The sequence below is a fragment of the Oryza brachyantha genome, chromosome 2, assembly GCF_000231095.2.
Source record: "Oryza brachyantha chromosome 2, ObraRS2, whole genome shotgun sequence".
NCBI classification, from domain to species: Eukaryota; Viridiplantae; Streptophyta; class Magnoliopsida; order Poales; family Poaceae; genus Oryza; species Oryza brachyantha.
The window spans coordinates 12,129,460-12,152,482 of record NC_023164.2 but is presented as its reverse complement, the minus strand read 5'-3'; the positions used below and the strand labels follow the sequence as shown (position 1 = coordinate 12,152,482).

The following is a 23,023-nucleotide window of genomic DNA, read 5'->3' as shown; positions in this document are numbered from 1 at the left end:
AAGAAATACTGCAACCTGATCCTGAACCGTCTGTGGTCAATAATGAAAATCAAGAATTAAGATGATCACAACGGAACAGGAGATCTGCCATCCCTGATTATTATGAAATTTACATGGGTGAAGATATTGGGAAAGTAGACAACCCCACCTCATTTAAAGAGGCCATAAGCAGTCAAAATTCATCCAAGTGGATTCAAGCCATGGAAGACGAACTCAAATCAATGAGCCAAAGTAAAGTGTGGGATCTAGTAGAAATTTCTAAAGGAGTAAAAACAGTAGGCTGCAAATGGGTCTACAAAACTAAATTGGACTCCAAGGAAATATCGAACGATCCAAAGCAAGACTTGTGGCGAAGGGTTTTTCGCAGAGAGAAGGAATTGATTACAATGAAACGTTTTCTCCTGTCTCTAAGAAAGACTCATTCAGAATTGTCATGGCGCTAGTGACACATTATGATTTAGAACTCCATCAAATATATGTGAAAACAGTATTTCTAAATGGCGACTTAAATGAAAATGTACATGGCTCAACCGGAAGGTTTTGTTGTGGAAGGAAAGAGACATATGGGATGCAAACTTAAGAAATCCATCTATGGACTTATACAGGCGTTAACACAATGGAACCTTAAGTTTGATGAAATTATCAAGAAATTCGAATTTAAGGAAAATAAGGTGGACAGCTGCATTTATACCAAAATTAAAGGTGGGAAATTCATTATACTAGTACTCTATGTAGATGACATTTTATTAGCAAGCAGTGACAAAAATCTGCTGCGAGAAATCAAGGAATTTTTGTCATCGAAATTTGATATGAAAGATCTCAGTGATGCATCATACGTTTTGGGTATTGAGATTCACCGAGACAGGTCCAAAGGGGTGCTAGGATTATCTCAGAAATCATATATTTCCAGAGTATTGCAAAGATATAATATGAGCAAATGCTCGACATCACCTGCTCCAATTATGAAAGGGGACAAATTTGGATCATTCCAAAATCCGAGAAATGAATTGGAAAAAAAAGAAATGACTAAGGTACCATATGCTTCAGCTGTCGGAAGCTTAATATATGCTCAAGTTTGTACGCGACCAGACTTGGCGTTTGTAACCGAGATGCTTGGCAGATATCTATCTAAACCAGGTATGGACCACTGGAAGACAGTAAAGAAAGTATTGCATTATTTGCAAGGAACTAAACATTACATGCTCACATACAGAAAATCTAATAAGCTTGAAGTTACAGGCTATTCGGATGCTGACTTCGCAGGGTGTTTAGATACCAAGAAATCTACTTCTGGATATATATTCACTCTCGTGGGGGAGTCATTTCATGGAAAAGTACTAAACAAACACTGACTGCATCGTCGACAATGCAGGCAGAATTTGTGGCATGTTATCACGCAACGTGGCTGTAACATCCCAGCCCAAGGTTTAATAGGATTTGATAGATACTCATACCAACAAGTTGCAACTTCTTTTCCGAAAGCTTATCTCGAGAGAACTCCAAGGTTAAGCGTGCTTGGCCTGGAGCAATCTTGGGATGGGTGACCAACCGGGTCACCCAACCGAGAAGTCATTCCCGGGTGCGCATGAGTGAGGACAAAGTGCGCGCAGTGTGAGGGAAGTCTTAATCCCCTAGAGCATGGGCCTGACCTAGGGGGGTTCCTAGGGTTGGGGCGTGTCAAAAGTTTTATCCCGGGATTAAATTGAATACATAAACACTAAATTAATGCTTGCGGATCCGTTAACCAAAGGCTTACCTCCCAATTTGTTCAAAGGACATGTGGCCAACATGGGATTGTGTAATGACCTTCAATATGATCCTGGAAACCGGGGCAATTAAATTCAATCAACACCCGCTTAATTAATCAAGGGTTTATTTCTGTGATATGGTGAACTATAAGTCTTGTCGTCTCAATAATGCTAAATGTTGTTATGACACATTGCTTTGGGGAGCTATATTATATGATGGACTCGTAATTAACCTCTAAATCAAGGGGAGAATGTTGGTTGATTTATCGGTTAGCCAATATTTTAGGAAAGGATATAACCACCATAGTCCTATCTGTAATCTATCTCTAACTCTAAAATTTGTAACCCTCATGGGCCGTAACTGCGATCGGTGGTTACGGGTCAGAATCGGATTAGGAAAAGCCTCCGAGGCCCACCAGTGCTATATAAAAGAAGAGGAGCCCACGGGGACGCTCGTGTCGCTTATTCTCACAACCAGAAATTCGAAATCAATCTCTCCCGATCAGAGACTAGCTGGAAGGGTTTCGTGCGGCGATTCCAGGGCAGTGCCGTTGGAGACTCGAAGGTCGGAGATTCAGAACAGATCATCAGCGATCTAATCTCGCTAGAGTTGAAGGAAAGAAGACGGAATTGAAGGAAAGGAAAGAAGGGAATCAGATGGCTTCATCTGCAGGTTTATTTAGTTTTCCGCATTTGAATTAATCGGTGATCATGTATTGATTAGGGTTTAAATTCATAATCTAATTTTCATAGATGCAATCAATTAATCCAACAACGTGCACCTAGCCCCAGGTTCACCCCGTATCTCTCCACGCGTTGTCGCCGTCAAGGATCTTGTGAGGGGTGGTAGAGAAGGGCAAGGTGAGGGTTGAGATGGTGAAGGGGGCGAAGGAGGAGAAAGCGGTGGGGCGCGAAGCATGTTCCTCTCTGTCCTCCACCTTGCGTCGGCGCTACCCAGATCTAACGTGGCCTCGTCGCCACACGACTATGGTCCTCGTTGACGCGGCCTTTCATCTTCGGTCGTTGTCGTTGTGGCTCCCGTCGCACCTCTAGCCGTCATCGCTGCGCCGCCAACGCAGCCTCACCGCCGCGCGTCTCCGGCCTTCGTCGCCGTGGCCTCCCGGCACACACTTCCAGTCGTCGTCATCGTGGCCTCCCGCCACACACCTCACATGCCGACAGCGTGGCCTCACCGCCACGCCCCTCCGGCCACTTCTGGCCCTGCATCTGGGCCGCCCCAGTCCCCCATTCAGGGCTCCCATGGAAGTCTGCAAGAGCCTCGCCGCCGCCGTCTTTGCTTGCTGACGACCACTCGGGCAGCGACGAGATGGGGGAGAGGATTGAGGGGCAGCCGTGTCACCATAGGGGGGAAGCGACCGGGTGACCCATGAGTGGACATCGGTTATATAAACAAAGTTGACATGTCTAAAATTTATAGGTATAAAGTATTGTTTTTATCTATAAAGTTCAAGTACGCGTGTAGATGAAGTGTTCACGTGCATCACAAAAGAACAACATTTTCCAATTCGCTCATCATGTTTGCGTGGTTGGGCCGAAGCCACAAATACCGGCCCAACTTATGTACAACCTGCAAGATATGTTCACTTGTGTGGATACAACAAACATATACGAATATAAATAAACGATACAATAGTATCTTGATATGTTATATTTCCATAAGCACGGATACAAAAGATACATCTATATAATAACAATAGTACTCCCTCATTACATTTAGACGCCACTGACTTTTTAATACACGTTTGACTATTCGTCTTATTAAAAAATTACATTATTATTAACTATTTTTATATTATTTTATTTATTGTTAAATATACTTTTATGCTTATATATAGCTTTACATATTTAAAACATAATAATTAAAACGAAGGGTTAAACATTTGTCAAAAAGACAATGACGTCAAACATTTAGGATTGGTTTTAATAATGATAATTATAATAGTAATAATAATCAATAAAACTTAAAATAGTATAATAGGAAGAAATAACAGATTAAGGTTTTAAAGGAGCATAAAAGAGGTGGCTAGATGTAAATATTAATATATGTTTTTAGAAGTGCCTAGAAGTATGCGGTGAACATGGCAGCATTCTTTTTGCCGAATTATTCTCACTTTTTTCTTTGATTTTTACACACACTTTTTCCGAAGTACCAAACAATACAAATTTGTCGTCTTATCTAGATTTTAACTTATACTACCTCTGTTTTATATTGTAAGACTTTTTTTAGTATTGTCTAAATTCATTAATAAATAAATGTATATAATTTATATATATATAAATATGTCTAGATTTATTAGTATTCATATGAATCTAGGCAAAACAAATCTTACATAATAAAACCGAGGAAATAGTAACTAATTTTATTATTTACACCATTAAATAACTATGCCAAAATCAAATAATCTTTTTAAAAAGAAACACAATGCACCTAAAGGTGCCATACAAATTTGTAAGTTTTGGTTGTCTGTGTTTACAGAACGGCAAGGGCCACCGGCTTCGGCGTCCGGGCACCTTCTGTAGCCTCGATTCCGTGCGATTCAGCGTTTGCCGGTCGCCGGAAACCCTTCGCCGACGGCGAGCAAATCCAGCGGTGACGGGGGTCCTCGCTTCTCCTCTCCTCTCCTCGTGCGCCCTGTAAACCCCAAACCAGGGTTGAGAGAGGTAAAGCATCTTGCTTGCAGTGTTCTTGCTTTTGGGGAGGACAACTAGCAGACAGGATTTCTTGGGTCGTAGTGTCTTGCCCCAATTCCTCGCCCCAGTATTTCGAACCCGCGGTGCGGGGCTGCTGCTTATGCCTTCCGATTAGGTTGCACGACCCCCCTCGGCTGCGCCTGTTCAGTTCTTGAGTTGTTTTGTGTCAGATCAAACTCCAACTCCAAGTGCATATAAACAAGAAAATATATGATATGTAGTAGGGTTAACTAATGTAGGTTATGGTGATAACTTCTTCACATGATGTTGGAAGGGGAAGTGGTATGCTGGTTTAGGAGAAATCGTCGGCATTTTCTTGCATGAATCCACTAGGGAGCTAATTTGTTCGATGCTCCGAATATCTGGATGTGTTTGGTGATATTTAATCTGTTTACATTTTCTGTTCAGAAAATTGGTGGTTTGATTACATTAGCTGAAAAGAAATTTGAACGATGAGTGAGCTTGCGAACAAGTTCTCCATTCTTCGCCTAGACGGTGAAGTTGATGGAGCAGGTGATACAGCAGAAGCACCGATCCAAGCATCTTCCAGCATCAAAGAAGCTGTTGCTGGTAAACCTGGTTGCTACTTCTGTTATTCTTAAGTGAACCAAGTAGTGGAGTATGCAATATAGATTTCCTTCGCTTTATTCCTGAATCTTGATAGAGAATTGCTATTTAAGTCAAGTCTCTTTCAATCTTGTTAGTTTGAGCAGTTACATTATGTATAGTCTTCCTTGGTTCGTTCACTGTTCTACAGTTCAACTTGAATGTAAAAAAAAAAAAAAAAAACTGGCAAGTCACAGTGCCTACTTTTATAATGAATTCAGTTAGACCTACAAAAAGAATTGCTCGTTTGAAATTTTTTAACCACTTAACCTATATGTATTAGAATATTTGATGCTGGATATTGATGATTTTATTTTCTTTCATGTTAAAAATTTGTTATGCACTTTCTCATAAGCATGTCTACTAGCATCATGATATATATTGTATTACATAACAAAGATTTCATTAAGCAAATGAAATGTATTGGAGACCCTTTTGGTTACCTGTAACAACTGATACTTATGTTCATGTCTATACAATTGTGTCCACAGAATGTCTTATTCTTAATCAATATATATTCATTAATGGGGTTAGAAATTGTATCTGGCATGCAGATAAAAATGTGCTGAGTGACACAATAGTAGTAAATTACGATGAAGGATCTATTGCATCATCATCTGGTGATTATCATATGCCTTTGGTGTGGATTGACTTGGAAATGACTGGTGAGTTTTTTCAGTTAGTGTGACTTGTTTATCTTACAACATTACGAGAATAATTCATTTTCGTGCCGTTTGTCATTACTTGTTTGTTCCTAGCAGCTTGTGTCGTTCTATCGTGCTTTAGTCATACTCTTTACGTTTCTGCAGGCAAATATATGGCATTGATTCTTTATTCATATACCTTTAAGTAAAATTGTATGCACACGGATGATATGTAACTGACAATTCAAGATTAATTAGTACTCAGGATGATGTAACAGTAACTGTCTCATGGAATATCAATAATCTATTAACATGGTGTAAAGCCATTTATCACTGGTTCATGGTGAAAAAAAAAGTAAACATCAAAGTATTAGTCAGGCTATAATCTTAGGATTTGAACAAATTTGGAACCGGGTATGGTTTAATCTCCTATGTCCTATGTACTAGTTAGCTGGCAGTCAGCAGCAGCCAATAAGAAGCATAATAGTGGAAGTTTTGTATTGATAGGTAAATGTTATTTGATCTCTGGTCTGATGATAGTTGCTGCAGCTGGGATTCCATCACTTTTTACATCTCTCCCCCCCCCCCCTCCCTGTCTCATAATTGTTTTATGGGTAACTAAACAGAACATATTTTTAGATCCTTTTATGTCTTCTTAAAATCGTGCTTAAAATGCTTAGTAATGACTAATGGGAACTCACTGGATTATGTAGGTTTGGATGCTTCAAAAGATCGGATATTGGAGATAGCTTGCATCATAACGGACGGTAAACTTACAAAACAAATAGAGGTGGTAGTCGAATTTAAATACCTTTCTAGTTTGTTCTATATATGTCATGTATACTGTAACCTATACAACACAAGGTATTCTTTTTATCACTTCTGCTATTTTTATTAGTACTAGATGAACAGCTATTTGTTAATCTAATTTGTTCCTTTGTGCTTTCTCAGGTCCCAATTGAAAATTGTGACATGATTGTTTTTGGTATTATGTAGGGCCCTGATTTGGTTATAAATCAGCAGAAGAATCTGTTAGATAACATGGATGAATGGTGCAGAACTCATCATTCAGCTAGTGGTAAATTGTTTAAATTTTCAAAGTAACATTTTCTTGTTGTGTGATGACATTCCAAATATTAATCTCATGACATATGAAACTTATGTAGGATTGACAGAGAGAGTCCTACAGAGTACGATTTCAGAGCATGATGCAGAGACACAAGTATGCATGTTATGTTTGCCATCACAAATTTTTCAGTAGTTGAGTAGACATGCTTATGAAGTTACATCACTCAACCAATATGTCTTGCTACTTAAACCTCTGGTACAGTTTAGGACTTCTTTGGTTGCCTATTTGCTACTACCTCCGTTTTCACAATGCAAGACTTTCTAGCATTTGTTAGATTCATATGGATGTTAATATAGACATATATACAAACTATATACATTGATCAATAGATGAATCTAGGCATAGCCAAAACAACTTACAATATGGAACAGAGAGAGTACTTAAATGACTTACAATCTAGGCATTTGTCAGGGTTGGCCGGGGTGTGTCGGTGAGTCTTGCGGTAGGAGGGCTTTGGTTTCTCATACTTTATTTCTTTTTCCCTTTATTTTCTTCCCCTTAATCAAATGAAACACAATCTCTTGCGTTTTCAGAAAAAAAAAACCATTTTGGTAGGAATTCTTATGAAGTAATCATAATGAAATCTGACTTGTTCTGACATGATTCAAAATTTTGAATGTAGTTTCATTACCTATCCTCATTAGCCATTGATCATATTTATCCAATTAAGTGGATCTGTTTAATATATTGTATAGAATAGTTCTAATTTTTTTTACCCCCCAGAACTACAGGGGTTAGTTTACTTAACGCCATGATGGAATGGGGACTATGTAACAGACTAGAGACAACCAAACAAATCCTAATTAGCTGCTGCTGTTAACCTTCCCTGTCCCAACCTCCCTGCATCCTCCATGGCGGTGCCTCACCCATGGAAAATGCAAATTAATGTGTATCTTGAAAGATTCCATATTTATGTTAATGTTTCTGTAACAGAAGCTTCTGTTGGTCCATTTGCAGGTGTTAGATTTTGTTAGGAAGCATGTTGGTTCAGCTCCTCCATTAATAGCTGGGAATTCTGTTTATGTGGATTTACTATTTTTGAAGGTTAGTAAGTTTTTTCCCTTTTGTCATATACTAGCTGGGATTTTGATGCTTTTACTTTGTGCAACGTGGTGATAACTGAGAAATGATGCAGACAATACATGCGTTTGTTTTATTTATTTAGGACACATTTTTTCAGGGGATATTTTCTGTTCATGTACCAACATATTTGCTCATTATGATTTCTTCACTCTCGACGCATGTTACTAGACAAATATATTTTCAGTATTCCTTGCGATACTAGGAATAACATTTTAATAATTTTTTTCAAGGATTTTTCATTTAAAATATTATTTAGTTTTATCCCTTGGATGATGATAGTTGTATTTTATTCATTTTCTTTTCAGAAGTACATGCCACAGCTTGCATCCATCTTCTCTCATGTTATTGTTGATGTGAGCAGTATAATGGCTTTGTGCATCAGATGGTACCCTAAAGGTGAATTTTTCTGACTGCTGAATGTTAGTGATCTTCCTAATAAATCTGGGATTTTCCATTAATGTATTTGGTAACCGCATTTATTTGTGTCATACGAATAGGGGTGGGTTTTTCTTCCGAAACCAAAACAAAACCGAACTGAAGTGCTGCTCTGATCAGATTTTTGTTAAGGGATCGGTTTTTATTTTGATCTAGATCGTTTATCGGTTATACTTAATTACTTATGGTTTCCATCTGCTGCCAACTGAAACACCCAAGAAACCGAATATCCTGTGAGCCACGATCTAGGAGAGCGTGTGGCGTTTCCTTCTGTCGCATGTGGATGGCAACTTCTGTCATGCTTGGGCAACCGGGCCTGCTAGCCTTCGTGGGCTGTGCCACATGCGAGCATTTGTGCTTGGCATGGGCGCATCTCTCACGTCACTCGAATAGGCAGCCAAAGAAGTGCATCGAGCAATCAGCATTGGTGTGATGCCATCCGGTTTGGTAGAAACCATAATCTAGAAAAGCCAAACTGATTTTCATTGGTTTAGTTTTCTTTAGCAGCTATTTCGGTTTCTATTTTGTGACAACCGAATTTAAAAGAAGCTGATCCGAACAAACTAAATGCTTACATACGAATATAGTTTTCCTAGTCGTTAACAGTATATTGTTTCGCTTTTGCAACTACTTATAGACAAAATCTGAATTTTGTAATTTAATTTTAGAGTTGATTTTATGGTTTTTTTCATCATAGTTTATTTTACAGCATTTTTAAAATATTTTCATTTGCAAATAATCTGTTTTGCTTTTTCCCAAAAAGCAAAACGATAGACCATGAAGAATGGCAACTCATATTATGATACTATGGAGAAGACAATTTTTGACTTACGTTGGTCAGGAAGACAACAAAACTATTCAATTTCATATTTTTGGTTGAACACAGTTCAATCGCATTATTTGTCCAAGCCTACCAGACCTTGATCCTTACATATCCTTATTAGATGACACCTTGCAACTGGTAAATCACTCTCTCGTACTAAAACTCAAGCAGCTAGTAGTATCATTGCAATTTCTAAACTTTAGATTTCTTGATTGAAGCTGTGAAACTATGCAACTATTTGATGAAAAAGAAGGTTTGAAAAAGTGACCATGAATAAATACTCTCCAGATTGTTTGTTTGTTTGTTTTAACTCTGTTTAGTGGAAAAACTAAGTCAAATGATGACATTTGTTAGCCTGGGTGTATCCCTATTCTATTTTAGCATGGTGATAGCTGTCAGTTTGAAATTTGAATGATATTGTTAAAAATTGTCTTGCATGAAGCTTTTAATGAGGTTTTGTTACTATGCATCTCTCTCTCTCTCTCTCTCTCTCTCTCTCTCTCACATGCATATTTATGTCTTTCCAGCCAGACTTCTCACAATCCTAACACAATTATACATGAGTGGTGCACAAGTCACTTCCTCCCAAACATTTCTAATTTCTATCACCTTAATCCTTGTGCAAAGTCAAAGTGTGCCTTATGTTAATCAATGGAGGGAGATGTTAACTTCTACACCAACTCAAATAATTGCACTGACGTGCAAGCAAATGTAGTTTCGTTGTTCTAGCAAAAGGGCATATTCTTGGCTGTGCTAGCATTATCATTAACATTAAAATCGAAGAGAACTTCAACTTCAACATCTCCTGTGCAAAATTATTGATGATACGAAGTAACATTTATCCTTTGGCCTTTGCTATGTTATCTTTGCAGAAAGAAAGCAAACTCCTCGAAAAGAGAAAAACCATAGGGCAATGGATGATATCAAAGAAAGCATAGCTGAACTGAAATACTACAAGGACAACATTTTCAAACCTCAGAAATCTAAGCGGTAGCCACATGGATGGAGCATGGTGGGGGATCTTCATGGTGAACATCAAATCGATTCACGAACTTAGGCAGGATTGGAAATGGGTTTTCATATCAATATATTTGCAAGCCTCACTTTGATCTCATATTAAAAAATCCATTGGTTAGTGTCTGGATGTAAGTATGAGCATGTTATATTCTGAACCCTGGATCTATATGAGCACGTTATATCCATGTTCTGTTGGGTCAGGTGCGGATTACAGAGATGCCTTTGCATAAGTGTAACTTGGTGCTCATTAGTTTACGTGGATCCATATATACTAGTATTACACTACACCCTCACCAAATACTCCATCATGTACTATAATATTAATAGCATAAGATAGTCCTGTTATATATTGGTTTTAATTTATTCAATCTCTCAGATAAGTTTATTGTACAAATATCTATAAGGGTTGCATGCACATAATTCGTATTTGCCCGTAGCAAAGGATGGATATTTAGCTAGTTATATGATAAGTTTCTAAAACTTGGTGGCCCTCCATTTTTCTCTCTTTTCACGATAGGTTTTGCTCCTCTCCTTTGTTGGTGCGTGTACTTGCACAAAAAAATTGCTGCTACTCGAGTATTTTGTTCGGCTTATGTATAATGCGTGCAATCCTGTTTATGTAGCTAAGTTGCCGGCTTCCCTCACTTCCATTGCTTTGTTCAGCAGGTGATGAATGCATGTGCATGGTTGTGCCGCATGCCTCTTCATGCACGCTGTAGTGGTAAGACTCGTTCCTTGCACTGGTTTTCTTGCATGTTGGGCTCAGTACCTTTTCCTCTACTACTATGCCCGTACCAACACGACATAATAATACAAATAATGTTTTCTAAATTCATTCAAATGCAGTCATATAAATCAAACGTTTAAACTTGTTTGTCTATCCAGCGTTGGTTAATCTGATTATTTAAATAATCTCTAACAAAATAGTAACAAACCACTAGTTAATAGTGATTATTGTAGTTTTACATAATTAAATATAGACTGGCGCACATGGTAATTTTAAGTTTTCAAATTTGAACGGTAATTTCAGAACTTGCAGTGCCATGTTTATACACAAATTTCAGAAATATTGAAACAACAAATTTATACACTAATTCCAAAATCACTACTAGATTAAATTCACATATTGGAAGGATAAATTTAAACTATGTAAAGCTAAATTTAATGAAAACTATTTTATACAAATATGAGTTGCATTGATACAATTTTCCATCTTCTGATAATAATAAAAATTTGTTGACATGTGTATATATCAAATGAACAAAATAACCGTGCAACTTCAAATAACACGTATTTATAGTCTAAATTTCTCATGAGTTTAAAAACAAAATTTTTTATTTCTTCTTATATTAAAAAAGACATTATATGGCATAGTTTATAACAAAGTGAAATTACTAACGATGTTTTCACTAGTTGTGCTTCATGTTCGTTTTTATCACGAGGTGCACACATTGCAATGAAAATAATATTTTGCAGTGATGCATCATTTGACAAATCAAGAAATTTACTTATTTTACATAAAAAGATGGTGCCAACAAAATATCTCTAGAACACCAAATACTCATTCCTATTATCAGATATTTATCTCTAATGTTATTGCTACATATTTGGCTATTTGGTGTCCAATAATAGTGGCCTAGAGCCATAATCAACTTTGTGATTAGCCTAACTATGACATAGTGTTAAACACTAATTTTATTGTTTTAGCATCATTGTCGGTGTTCTAAAGGAATTTCGTGTCGGCTTGTGTTACTGTGCATGTCGTGTCAATCTTGTGATTGAGCTATGATTCCAAATGTATACCATGTATATTTATAGAAACTTTACATCGGAAAGGTCTATACATTTATATTTATAAAAGTATCTAATATATAAAAAGCGTTTGACGTGTTCTAATTGGAATGATAATTTCTAACCTATGAAAACTTTATAATTGGTAAGATAATTTCTATTATAGAAAATCTATAATATATAGAAAGTCTGCGTAAGTAGAGGTTAAGTCCGTCCTAACCGTCCGATCTCATAAAGATGATTTTAGCTATTAGATTTGAAGAATGATTAATGAATAACGAATAATGACTAAAACCAGTTGGTGCACTAAAAGATATAGCTACATCCTTTTTAAGGGTTAATCTTATCTATGACATTGGAAAGTTGCTTATTGATTAACTTGTCGGCTATGGACCATTACTATTCTAAAATTTTTTATTCATGTGATTCCGTAACCCTGGCGGCAAGGCATATTAAGAATTTTGATTTGAAGCCGAGAACCCACCTGAAAAAATCATTTGACTAAATAATTCGTTGGATAGGTGCATCACGAAATCAATACTCAATCCCTTGCTTGTTCATGGGATGGGAGTTTGATTGGTCGTTGCGCTTGCTTGCTCCGCACCAACGAAGAGGGGAAAAAAATTTGGTCGCTCCAGTGTGCCCCCGATCCACATTGTTGACGTGTGTCCCCTAGGGCTGCGTGGTAGGGCGTCACCCCGCTCGACGGCTCCCCTCTCGGCTCTAACCGAGTGGCTTGTTCGAGGGAGGCAGATCCTCTCGGCTCGCTCTTTTTTTTAAAAGGAAACTCACACGAGATGATGCTATTTCATTAAAAAATATGAGTAAAAGGGTATAACCCCTAGGGGTTAAAAAGAAAAAAAATTAGCTAAAAGCGATTTATGGCTCGCTCCTTTGATCCCCTCTCTCTAGGAAATGCGATTCCCATGCCACAGTTCGAATCACAGAAGTGAAAAGGGCCTGATATTGCACCCCTAGATCACGCGGATGCGGAGTGAAAGGACTCGTCGTCGACTAGATCAGGATGAAAATCGCCGCTAGCTGCAACAATCATGAGAGGAGAAATCTCGGATGAAGCAGCCATCATTGCTGCTGTTAGTTGTGGTCATGGGTTCGGTACCTATAATGTCCCAAATTATATTTGTTGTTTAGATCAATTCATCTTGGATTGCAAATTTTATTGCACATAACACTGCATTTCGAATTTAACATTTGGAAGGAATCATAGAAACAATCACATTTTGGTTAACGCTTCCATCTTATTGTGTATTTCAGAAAACTAACATCTCATTGTATTTCAGATAAAGCCTATACATTTTACGGATGGATTCTATAATCTGACAAAAGGAGTTCAGGTTGCAACTTATGGTCTGAATTACAATCTTAAACTCTTAACATCAAAAATGCCATAATTAATCATCAAACTATAACCCTGTCAAAACCAACGTCTTGTTTCTGGAGAGAAACTTCAATTTGTCTTGTAGTTTGGTGAAGGCTGGAATTGTATTCTATTTTTCTAATAAGAGATCATTACATCGATAATGACCCGGTTTTAAACAAAGCCTAAAAGGTTCAACAACACACAAGTCCACGCAACTACTGGGGATACCAGCTTTCAACATAGCAAAAAGAAAAGGCACAAAGAAGCCTGCAAGCTTCAGATTTCTTCAGGTAGATTTCCATCTTGGTTCAGTCTTCTAGTTTCCATCACCAGCTCAGCACAGATGTCGTGTACTTTGTCTTTCATCTCCTTTCTTGGAAGCAGCTTCCATTTCTTCAGCATTGCCAATGTATTGTACATCACCTAACAAGAAATTTTCAAGACTATTTTGTTAAACACCAAATCATTTCTCACGGGCCATAAGGTCCAGCCAGCAGTGGCTGAAACAAGCAACAAAAAATCCCTAAGGTTTTTCAAAGTATGAGACAGCAGCAGAAAAAAAAATCTTGAAAACTAAGGGGAATTGCATGTATTCTACTGTATCCACTGTTCTCTTTGTTTCATTCTAATTCTGTTATCTTCACAGGAAGAAAGGAGGGGTCAGTTGATTTCGGTAGATTCCAGGAGCCTGCTTGACTTCTACTCCATCTGCAAACTGCAAACTAAGTATGAAAAGTCCAATACAAGTTAGTCTGTGAGTTTGAATACTATGACTCTATTCAAACCACAAAAACTAGAACCAATCAACACTAATATTATGCTAAACCACACAATAGCAGTGTCACTAATATCGTGCTAAACCACAATACTAGCTTAAATCATATATATTAACAAAATATCACCCATGTTCATTTATTATGAAAACAGTGAAACTAATCGCAATGAAACCTATTTATTGCACGAGTCGCGAAACGAACGGCCGAACAACGACAAGATTAATGACCAGCAGAAATGCTTAAGGAATGGCCAGTTTGCACATACAAAACTAAGAATTTGCACTGCAAATTTAACGGTCCGTTAATGACGCGCACTGGAGTTAGTGGCAACAAAGCACGAGCACCGCATACACGGCGGCAGTGGGCAACAGGGCAGCGGTGGTGGTGCCGCTCGGATAGGGCGCAGGCCGTGTAATGGTACTAGCCCATAGGCCAAATAGTAATGGCATTTTATGAATCAATAAATTTCGAATTAAATTAACCCTTAGTTTTTAAATCTTAGAAAAAAAAAGATGACCAACTCGGATGGTGAAAAGCATATTGCCATCTTCCAGTTACCGCAGCTGCCTCCGTGTGTATAGATCTATCTGTAACTATTTACTGTCAATAAACGACCAAAAAGAGAAAAAAAAAACTAGTTGTAATTATGTGTCGTCTTAGCCCCGGTCATAGTTCAACGAGCCATCTCCCTCGCTCCGTCCCCGTCAGAGTCACAGTAAGACTTTGTTTTGAAGCTATTTTACTCGTGTCATCCCAAAAAATAGACTTTTTTTAAAAAAACTTTATTTTAAATGAAACCATTGCATAGAATTTTTTTTTAAAAAAACTTTATTTTAAATGAAACCATTGCATTGGAATTTAAAAAGAGAGGACAAGTTTATTAGAGTTTGAGAAACCATCCACAAAACATATTGGGATTTTAAAAAGTGAACCATATTTAGTCTTTTCATGTGTGCAATAGGGGTAAAATAATATTATTTAAATTAGTTTAGGGCAGATGTAGTGCTTCTCACCTATGCTTATAAGCTAAAATATAAATCTTCAATCTTAAAATTTAGAGTTGATTTTAGGATATATTTTTCATCGTAGTTAATTTTTCATTCTTCGTTGAACATGTATATAAAAGTTTCATACATAAATACTTTTTTGTTTGTAAATACATTATTTCGCTTATTCTTAAATAAGCCATAAGCTGAAAGGTAGGCACCTTATGATTGGGCCCTCCGTTTTGAAGTATCCACAAAAAGAAATCGACTCTCAACTAGAACAAAGGGCAGAAGTACATGGACCATAGACAGTGCACAAGTGATCATAAAAACGGGCAGATTTATTATCAAGTATAAAATGTGCAGGACCAATCACTACGCAAGTTATCTAACTTTGAATTATGACAGTTCATGGAACAATACAGTGGTAGTCATATTATTCAAGCAGTACAGAACCTCCACAATTTCATTTTCGCGCTGCCTAGTCTCGTCTAGCAGAAATATGAAGCCCAAAAACCCATAATAAGGTACAAACTACGCTCGTGCTGTCCTGCAGTCATCTCTACTACCAGCAAGCTAACAAGAAAAACTACAAAATGACTGCAACGATGACTCGTTCGAAACCTCAAGGTGACACAAGAAGTCCCAACCTAATACTGCATACATCAAGCTAATGACAAAGATATTACACAAACAGCGGCAGACCGGCCCAGGAAGTCACAGCAAAATAGGCTTTAGTTGAAGATGGTCAACAACCTCAGTAAATGCCAGGAACGACCCTGTACGGTACTTTGTTACAGTACATCTTCCAGTACTTGCCGTACCTGTCAGAATGCAGACAAGTCACGTCAGGGATAAAACTTGGACTAAAAACTATGTCTGCATTAGATAAAAACTTGAAACATTCAACTGTACAGGTGGTAAAGTTGACTTACTTTGATGAGCACCGGTCATCATCCCTTTTAGCTCGGTCCAACAGCAATATGGTCAGAAAGATCACATAGAAGTACGGCAGGAACTACATTAAACCAGGAACGACAGTTATTATCATGCTGGCTAAACTCAAGATAAATTTGTAGTCAGGATGTGCTTACGTGGTCGAAAAGAGCTGGGACAGTCCAGAAAAATGCAGACATAATCTCTGGAACATAGTGAAAATGACGAGACAAGCCCCACCTGTCCAAATGAAAAATGAAGGTGCATGAAGACCCATTTCTCTCTATTGAGAGAAACATATCAATAAATCACTTTTAATGAGCTATGTAAAGAAATAATTAATATACTAACCATCCAGAGGTCAAGAGAAGACTGGTTTTTGTCTCTCCATTTGTAGTCTGATAGGAAGCAATAATCTAATGTACCACCAAAATAAAGACATCAGCAACCTTACAAGCATGTTTCACCATTTGTTAGTTTGGAAGCAGCTAAATATTTGCTTCAACCTTAGATGGAGCTTTGCCCCATATTGTGCATTTCCCATTTGTTCGACGAAATTCTTGGCGTTGGCGATCACAGTCATAGTTTACATATATGCACAATATTCCAGCAAGGAGAATTGAGAGTGCTAGCTGCAACAGATTTAACAGATATTCATCTTAGCTGTTAGACCAAAATCATGAACAGTTTCTGGTAGAAATAAAAAGTATATTCAAATACAATTGACACATATGAAAGACAAAAATTCTGAAGGGTGAACCTGGGGACCCAAATTCACAGGGTGGTTGACGAGGTACATTCCAGGAGAGGTGTATATCGATGGAACCCATACCAAGCATCCCCAACAAATGTAGAAGCCAGCTGGTAGGAAATATATGTCAGCAAAAGAAATGCATTCTTGCAAATTAAAAGTTGAGTGTCGAATCAAATAGTCACATGACAATGCCAATCGAATACCGGTTTCTCAATTTAAACTTACATCTTCCATGTAGAAAAATAATATAATACACCTTGACAGCTTGGGGTCATCAAATTTGTCATGGTGGTTCAAACAGGACAATTTAAACTAAGAAAGTATGCATCTAGCCATCGAACTTATATAATTGATTCAAGTGAGGTCACTAAGTGGTTTTTCTAATTGGGGTGGTATTGAACATTCATCCATATGTTAGCTACTACGTGCACTGAGATACCCATCCAGCCCGAGCTGTAGAACTTAAATCTAGGGACCATCCTTTGCCCAAAAGAATTAAAGAAATCCATGCAAATACCAGTGAAGCTAATGTGTACTAACCCTGCCCTCTTACCCAACCCTTGTTTTATGGGTCCTTATCTTGTGAATAGAGTTGGTGCTGCAGCTATCTTGTGAATAGAGTTGGTGCTGCAGCTAGAACCTTCTCCTTTGCAAGAAATAACTTCCTCCATTGAATTCAGTACACACAAATAATGGAATGCATCTATGAGGATCGGTAACTAATGAAGTTGTCAAGATGCACTGATGAAAGTATTTCTCAAATGATCAAATGAGGTTTACAGGTCATGTATCTTCATGTTTGCACCCAAAACCCCTTTCAAATAGTAATAGCTGGTTAAGCCTCAGACAGGATGGCAATTTTACCCACAGGTACGGGTACCCGACCCGATGGGCATGGGTGCAATTTTTTGCCCGTGGGCGTACCCGCCTGTGACCCAAATACTAAACAGGTAGCAGCCGGGTTTTAATTTTTACCCGCGGGTAACCCATACTCGACCCGATATATACATAAACACAGTAAACACAGTGACATGCATACAATTTGATTTTGGCCCATTAGCCATCTTTTAGCCCAATTAGCCTTTAATATATATATATATATATATATATATACCCTCAACCCTTTATTTTTTAGGTTTTCCCCTGTGAGCTGTAGCAGAGGTGGCGGTGGCTGGACGTCGGGTAGCCAATGGCGACGGCAGCACGGCACCCAGCGGCGACAGCGGCACAGCAGCGACGGCGGGGCAGCGACGGCGGCGGCGCAACCAGCAGCAACAGCGGCAGCCTCGAGGTGATGGCTCGGGCGTCGACAGTGGACTCCAGCGGCTCGGCGGCCATCGGCGGTGTCCATGGGAGAGCGGCGGGCGGCGGCGACCACTAGCAACCGTCGGGCGACAACGTCAACGGGGGAGCAGGCGGGCGGCGCGGACGAGCGAGCAGCCGGTGGCGTCCACAAGGGAACGGCAGGCGGCGGCGGCCTCCAGGCGATGGCTCGAGCGACGGCGATGGACTCCAGCGGCTTGGCGGCCGTCGGCGGCATCCACCAGGGAGCGCCGGGCGGCGGCGACCGCTAGCAACCGTCGGGTGACGACATCTGCGAACGAGCGAGCGGCCGGCGACGCCTAGGGGGAACGGCGGGCGGTGGCGACCGCGGGCAGCCGTCGGGCGACGACGTCTGCGGGCAGGCGGCGGATTAGCGGGCAGCCGGCGGGTACCCGATGGGTACACGGGCGCACGTCGGGTACAGGCTCGGTATAGCTTTTTGCCCGTAAATCAATTTGGGTACGGGTCGGGTATCTGAGTGTGGGTATCAGGTCAGGTGTGTTCTTGCTCTACCCGTACCCGACCTGACCGATTGCCATAGCGTCAGACCTTTCATGGCAATGGCATGGTAACCTAAAAAATTCAACAATAACAGTCTTCGCATTTTGTTGCATATAAATTTATTAAGTTCACCTGTGTATCAATTTAGTTTATTTGATCAGTTTTCGAACTTTTCTTATGTCCGATATTGGATACTTTATGTTTTTGAATATCTAACATCAGTAGCAGGTCAACTTAGCTTGTCACATGAGTCAGTAGATTGCACCACATAAGAACTTGCATACTTCACGGTAACATCATTGAAATGTAAGGGGCTATCTTATTCTTAACTTTGGAAGAACATGAATTTCTAGATTGTAATGAGTAGTTAACCTGCATGAAGCATTTTGGAGCTTATTTTTCAAACATCATATTTTGTAAACCTAAGATGCTTGCGATTAGACACAATAGAGCTACCAACCTCTATCATGAGCAATGTCCATAGTGCACCAATATCCAGATTCCCACCAGAAGAACTTAGTGACATAGATCAACATCAATGCAGTATTCACAAGCATAGAATCTGCAACTCGGCCATTCATTTCATACTGCATTGCAAAGTTCAAAGAAATCGACTGAGTTTAATGGACAACTTAATCATATGGTATTAAGAAAGCTTTCTATCTTTAACATTCTCATGGTAGTACTACTTTAGAGCATACCAGCGAGTATATGTACAAAACTACCAGAAATTGGATGGCAACCAAAGCATAGAGGAGTTTTGAGGTTGGCATATCACCAGAACATTATAATATTCTGACCTGCTTTATGCAGTAGGTTACAGCAAGAACAGCCCAGGACATCATCCCAAAACGGCAATTTGTGAACACTTTGATATCGAAGTGCTTACCAATCCGAGGATATAATTCCATTCCCTGGAAATATTACATGTTATATACAGAGGGAAAGAAAAAATCATATAAATCGAAATATAAAGACTATCACTATGCTACACAAATGTGAAGACTGAAAATCATTTATACAACGTAATGATAGAACAAATGCATATAACTGTTCTATAAAAATAAAATGCAGGAAAGGTAACTTACCCAGTAGAAATCAATTATCGCATTCCCTGAGGATCCAGAATCAGATGAAGATGGAGCAACATGACCCTAAATACAAACAAAAGAAAGATTGTCTATCAATAAATGAAGCATGAACTAGCTACGTCAAGGATCATAAACCTCATAGATAAGCTCACCTTTATGTAAAGAAAAATACAGAACACAAAGCTTCCAAATACAAGAGCAGAGTATATTTCTCCCAAGTGATCGTATACTATTGCAGGGTTAAAAATTCCAAACCTGACACATGATAAAATGGTTTAGGTCAATGGTGGCTTTAAAGTGCATCTCATATCATGCACACAAATGATAATTGTACAATAGTAGGCTTTGAACCAACATTGTGTAGCGTACAACAAAAGTTATCACAAATGGAATACAAAGGTGCAACAAATTATTTGAAAATATCCAGAACAGGTTGTTTTAATATTTTCCATCATTTTACAAGAGTTAGCTCGGCAATTTATACTAAAATCATGGGTGAAATATTAATAATTATAGTGCTCATCATATGCCAAGTTGCATACATGATCATGCATCAATTTGAGCTTCGTGCAACATATCATTAATACAGGAGATCAACTGATCTACTCAAATTTAAAAGGGAGCAAATAATGCAACAGATAATCCCATGGTTATGCGCCCTCTAAGAGCAAGATTAATAGGTCCGCACCATCCACTCATCAATTAAAACATAAAATACACAATGCATTACCTCTGACCACACTAGCCGCAATACACCATAGTTATTTATTTATCAATTTGCATTCAATCTACTAATCCCTCCGTCCCAAAATAAACCAATTTTTCACTTTTTACCTTCAATTTTTGACTCTTCGTCTTATTCAAAATTTTTTTGCAATTGATATTTTTGTTTTTATTAGATGATAAATCATGAATAGTACTTTACGTGTGACTAATTTTTTTCTAATTTCCTGAAAATTTTTCAAATAAGACGGATGGTCAAACGTTGAACACGGAAACCGGAGAATTCATTTTTTTGGGACAGAGGGAGTACTCTCTTCATTTCCTATTGTTTGAAGTTTGTGTATGCTTTTGCTACAGTTCACTCCCAGGTCCCAACTTCAATGGTGGTGTTTTTTTAATGACAAGATAGTACCCAAAAGCATCAGAAGTGGGTAGCATGGGCAAGAGGGCATCAAGGTGGGGACCACAGGGCATAGCCTAGCAAACTCTGGTGAAAAACTGGAGACAAGCTCCAAGAGTTGATTTGCTTGTGGGTGGCTTTACTAATAATTTTTATTACAAAATAAACTGAGATATTGGAATGTTTGGGCAGTAGGGCCCATCGAATATTAAACAACCACAAAAAGCAAATAAAGTGTGTATGCATGTCTTGTGAACTGTCATGATAATGGCAATGCTATAGGTGCTACAGTTGAGAAATTGCCCTGTTTATTAAGCATGTTGGCCCATTCGCAAACACCATACCATATTAGCTAATCAGTGCACGTAAAACGGAGAAAGCTATTAGCGTATGATTAATTAAGTATTAATTTTTGCATACTTGAAAAATTAATTAATCTGATTTTGAAGCAACTTTTATATAATTTTTTTCGCAAATAATTCGGGAAGCGTGCACATAGAAAAAGAGGGGAAAATGGCTCAACTGTGCCGTTTGCAAACGTGCCCGTTATATGTTAAGCATTTAGATCGAAGTCAGGAGAACATGGCTATGCATTCAAAGCTACTTTTCACAATCACTAGCTAACAACTTCCAGTAGACCACTATCATATAAATACTATAGGCATGGTTATTGCAGGAACATGCAAATAGGGACAGGTAGACAAATTGCTCAAAGGCTTAACAGATTTTACATGTCAATGTTGAGTGACGATTATCATAACAGATTATCAGAACTATATCATCAATCAGAAGGTCCACCGTCCACATAAGAAAATAAGATGGTCTTACCACCAAAGGCTCAGGTATGTTATCAAGGTCACTGCATATGCTTGTAAGCCATTTGCCTGAAAGAAAGAAAAAAAAAGAAAGAGAATACGATAGTAAACTAAAAGTATAGGAGTGTGAAAATAGTAGATACATTTCGATCCGATCTATTTGTACAGCCAAAATATCAAGTCAGTAAGGTATGAGGCGATGAGCATGAAGGATCACAGAGGGGGTAGCATACTGCATTTCGTAAAAGAGCCCAGGCAGGGGAGAGCAGAAGGCAACAGACCTTGTAGACGGGCACGTTGCCGGCGGGGGAGACGGGCCCCTCGAAGCGCTTCCCGGGGAGGAGGAGCTGCAGCACGGCCTCGAAGAGGGCGAAGCCGAAGATGATCTTCCATGCGACCATGGTGGGCATGGGCCAGATGGCCTTGAGCCCCTCCAGGCCGTGCTCGCGGAGGTGCTCGTAGGTCCGCACGACGGATCCGTCCGCGTGCACCATCGTGTACCACCTGCAACGCCACGGCACACGCGCAAAACCCCAGAATCTCGGGGTCAGCTCACAGATCGAGGGAAACCAGTCCCCCGATCCACGCCACCGCCGGCGGGAGAGGAGAGATCGACGTAGTAGGAGGGGGGGGGGGGCCGCGGCGGGGTCGCTTACAGGAGGATGACGAAGGGCGGGCAGAGGGAGAGGAGGGAGAGCATGGAGGCGTAGGTGACCAGCGCCGAGTGCACCGTCTTGGGCGGCGCGGGCGGCTTCCCCACGGCGGCGGCGGCGGCGGCGGAGGGGCCCCTAGGCTTGGCCATGGCCGGCTCCCCCTCCGATCTGGGGGAGGACGAGCGCGACGACGAGACCGAGGAGGAGGTGGTGGGGAGGCGGCGGCTCTGCGCTACGCACCGCAGGCTTGACTGACTTGTGCTGCCCGCGTGGCGTGGCGAGCGGCGACGTGGGGTGGTGGGTCGGACAAGCGGGGCCCGGCCAGGGTGGGACGCCTATCCCGTGCGGTCGCGTGCCGTAGGTGTTGCGCTGCGTCTGCGTCTGCGGCTGTGTGGTTGGTGTGCGGATCTCGTGCTGCTACTGTGTGCCACAACCTGCGGGAGGGGGAGAGGGGGAGGCATGGGAGGGGAATCTTTGCCGTCTGCGCGACCGCGTGAGTACGCGACGAAACGAGCTGGTACTACTTTTATTTTTGTTTATGTTTGCGCTCGGTGTACCGCCTGCCCGCCTGGGTCGGGGGTATTTCCTTGGTAGGTGGAGCGCCGCTGTTTGTTTACGTGGGGCCGCTTATCAGGTGTACGCCGATCCTTGAATTTTTTTGGTACGCGTACCTAGAATTTTTTTGTACTCTTAATA

At 39.8% G+C, this 23,023-nt stretch overlaps 2 protein-coding genes across 3 annotated transcripts; one reads left to right on the top strand and one right to left on the bottom strand.

The window, feature by feature from the left end:
* The first annotated feature begins 4,259 nt into the window (after positions 1-4,259).
* Positions 4,260-10,625, top strand: LOC102721237 (oligoribonuclease-like). 2 transcript variants are annotated; one of them, XM_040521042.1, is made up of 9 exons: positions 4,260-4,430; positions 4,869-5,039; positions 5,621-5,731; positions 6,424-6,500; positions 6,707-6,788; positions 6,877-6,932; positions 7,797-7,883; positions 8,228-8,318; positions 10,053-10,625. In XM_040521042.1, exons 2-9 carry the CDS (start codon positions 4,913-4,915, stop codon positions 10,172-10,174), a joined length of 753 nt encoding a protein of 250 aa, XP_040376976.1. In that variant the 5' UTR covers positions 4,260-4,430; positions 4,869-4,912; the 3' UTR covers positions 10,175-10,625. The 2 variants fall into 2 exon arrangements, with proteins under 2 accessions (XP_040376976.1, XP_006647308.1); XM_006647245.3 differs by having other exon boundaries at positions 4,869-5,030; positions 10,053-10,624.
* Positions 10,626-15,490: 4,865 nt separating this feature from the next.
* LOC102721516 (7-dehydrocholesterol reductase) lies at positions 15,491-22,601 on the bottom strand. The gene is made up of 13 exons (XM_006647246.3): positions 22,331-22,601; positions 21,956-22,178; positions 21,688-21,743; positions 19,889-19,991; positions 19,734-19,799; positions 19,446-19,559; positions 19,106-19,232; positions 16,828-16,928; positions 16,574-16,699; positions 16,419-16,483; positions 16,226-16,307; positions 16,067-16,149; positions 15,491-15,955 (listed from the first exon to the last, which is right to left on the bottom strand). Exons 1-13 carry the CDS (start codon positions 22,474-22,476, stop codon positions 15,889-15,891), a joined length of 1,359 nt encoding a protein of 452 aa, XP_006647309.3. The 5' UTR covers positions 22,477-22,601; the 3' UTR covers positions 15,491-15,888.
* Between the last annotated feature and the right edge of the window lie 422 nt (positions 22,602-23,023).

What these genes read in the sequence shown, in the direction of transcription:
- LOC102721237 (XM_040521042.1), top strand. Translation starts at nt 4,913, where the DNA reads ATGAGTGAGCTTGCGAACAAGTTCTCCATTCTTCGCCTAGACGGTGAA. An exon ending in AGCTGTTGCTGGTAAACCTG is followed by an intron (nt 5,040 to 5,620) that starts GTTGCTACTTCT and finishes TCTGGCATGCAG; the next exon opens with ATAAAAATGTGCTGAGTGAC. An exon ending in AACTTACAAAACAAATAGAG is followed by an intron (nt 6,501 to 6,706) that starts GTGGTAGTCGAA and finishes GGTATTATGTAG; the next exon opens with GGCCCTGATTTGGTTATAAA.
- LOC102721516 (XM_006647246.3), bottom strand. Translation starts at nt 22,476, where the DNA reads ATGGCCAAGCCTAGGGGCCCCTCCGCCGCCGCCGCCGCCGCCGTGGGG. An exon ending in ACATACCTGAGCCTTTGGTG is followed by an intron (nt 19,992 to 21,687) that starts GTAAGACCATCT and finishes ATCATGTGTCAG; the next exon opens with GTTTGGAATTTTTAACCCTG. An exon ending in GTATTTTTCTTTACATAAAG is followed by an intron (nt 19,800 to 19,888) that starts GTGAGCTTATCT and finishes GTTTGTATTTAG; the next exon opens with GGTCATGTTGCTCCATCTTC.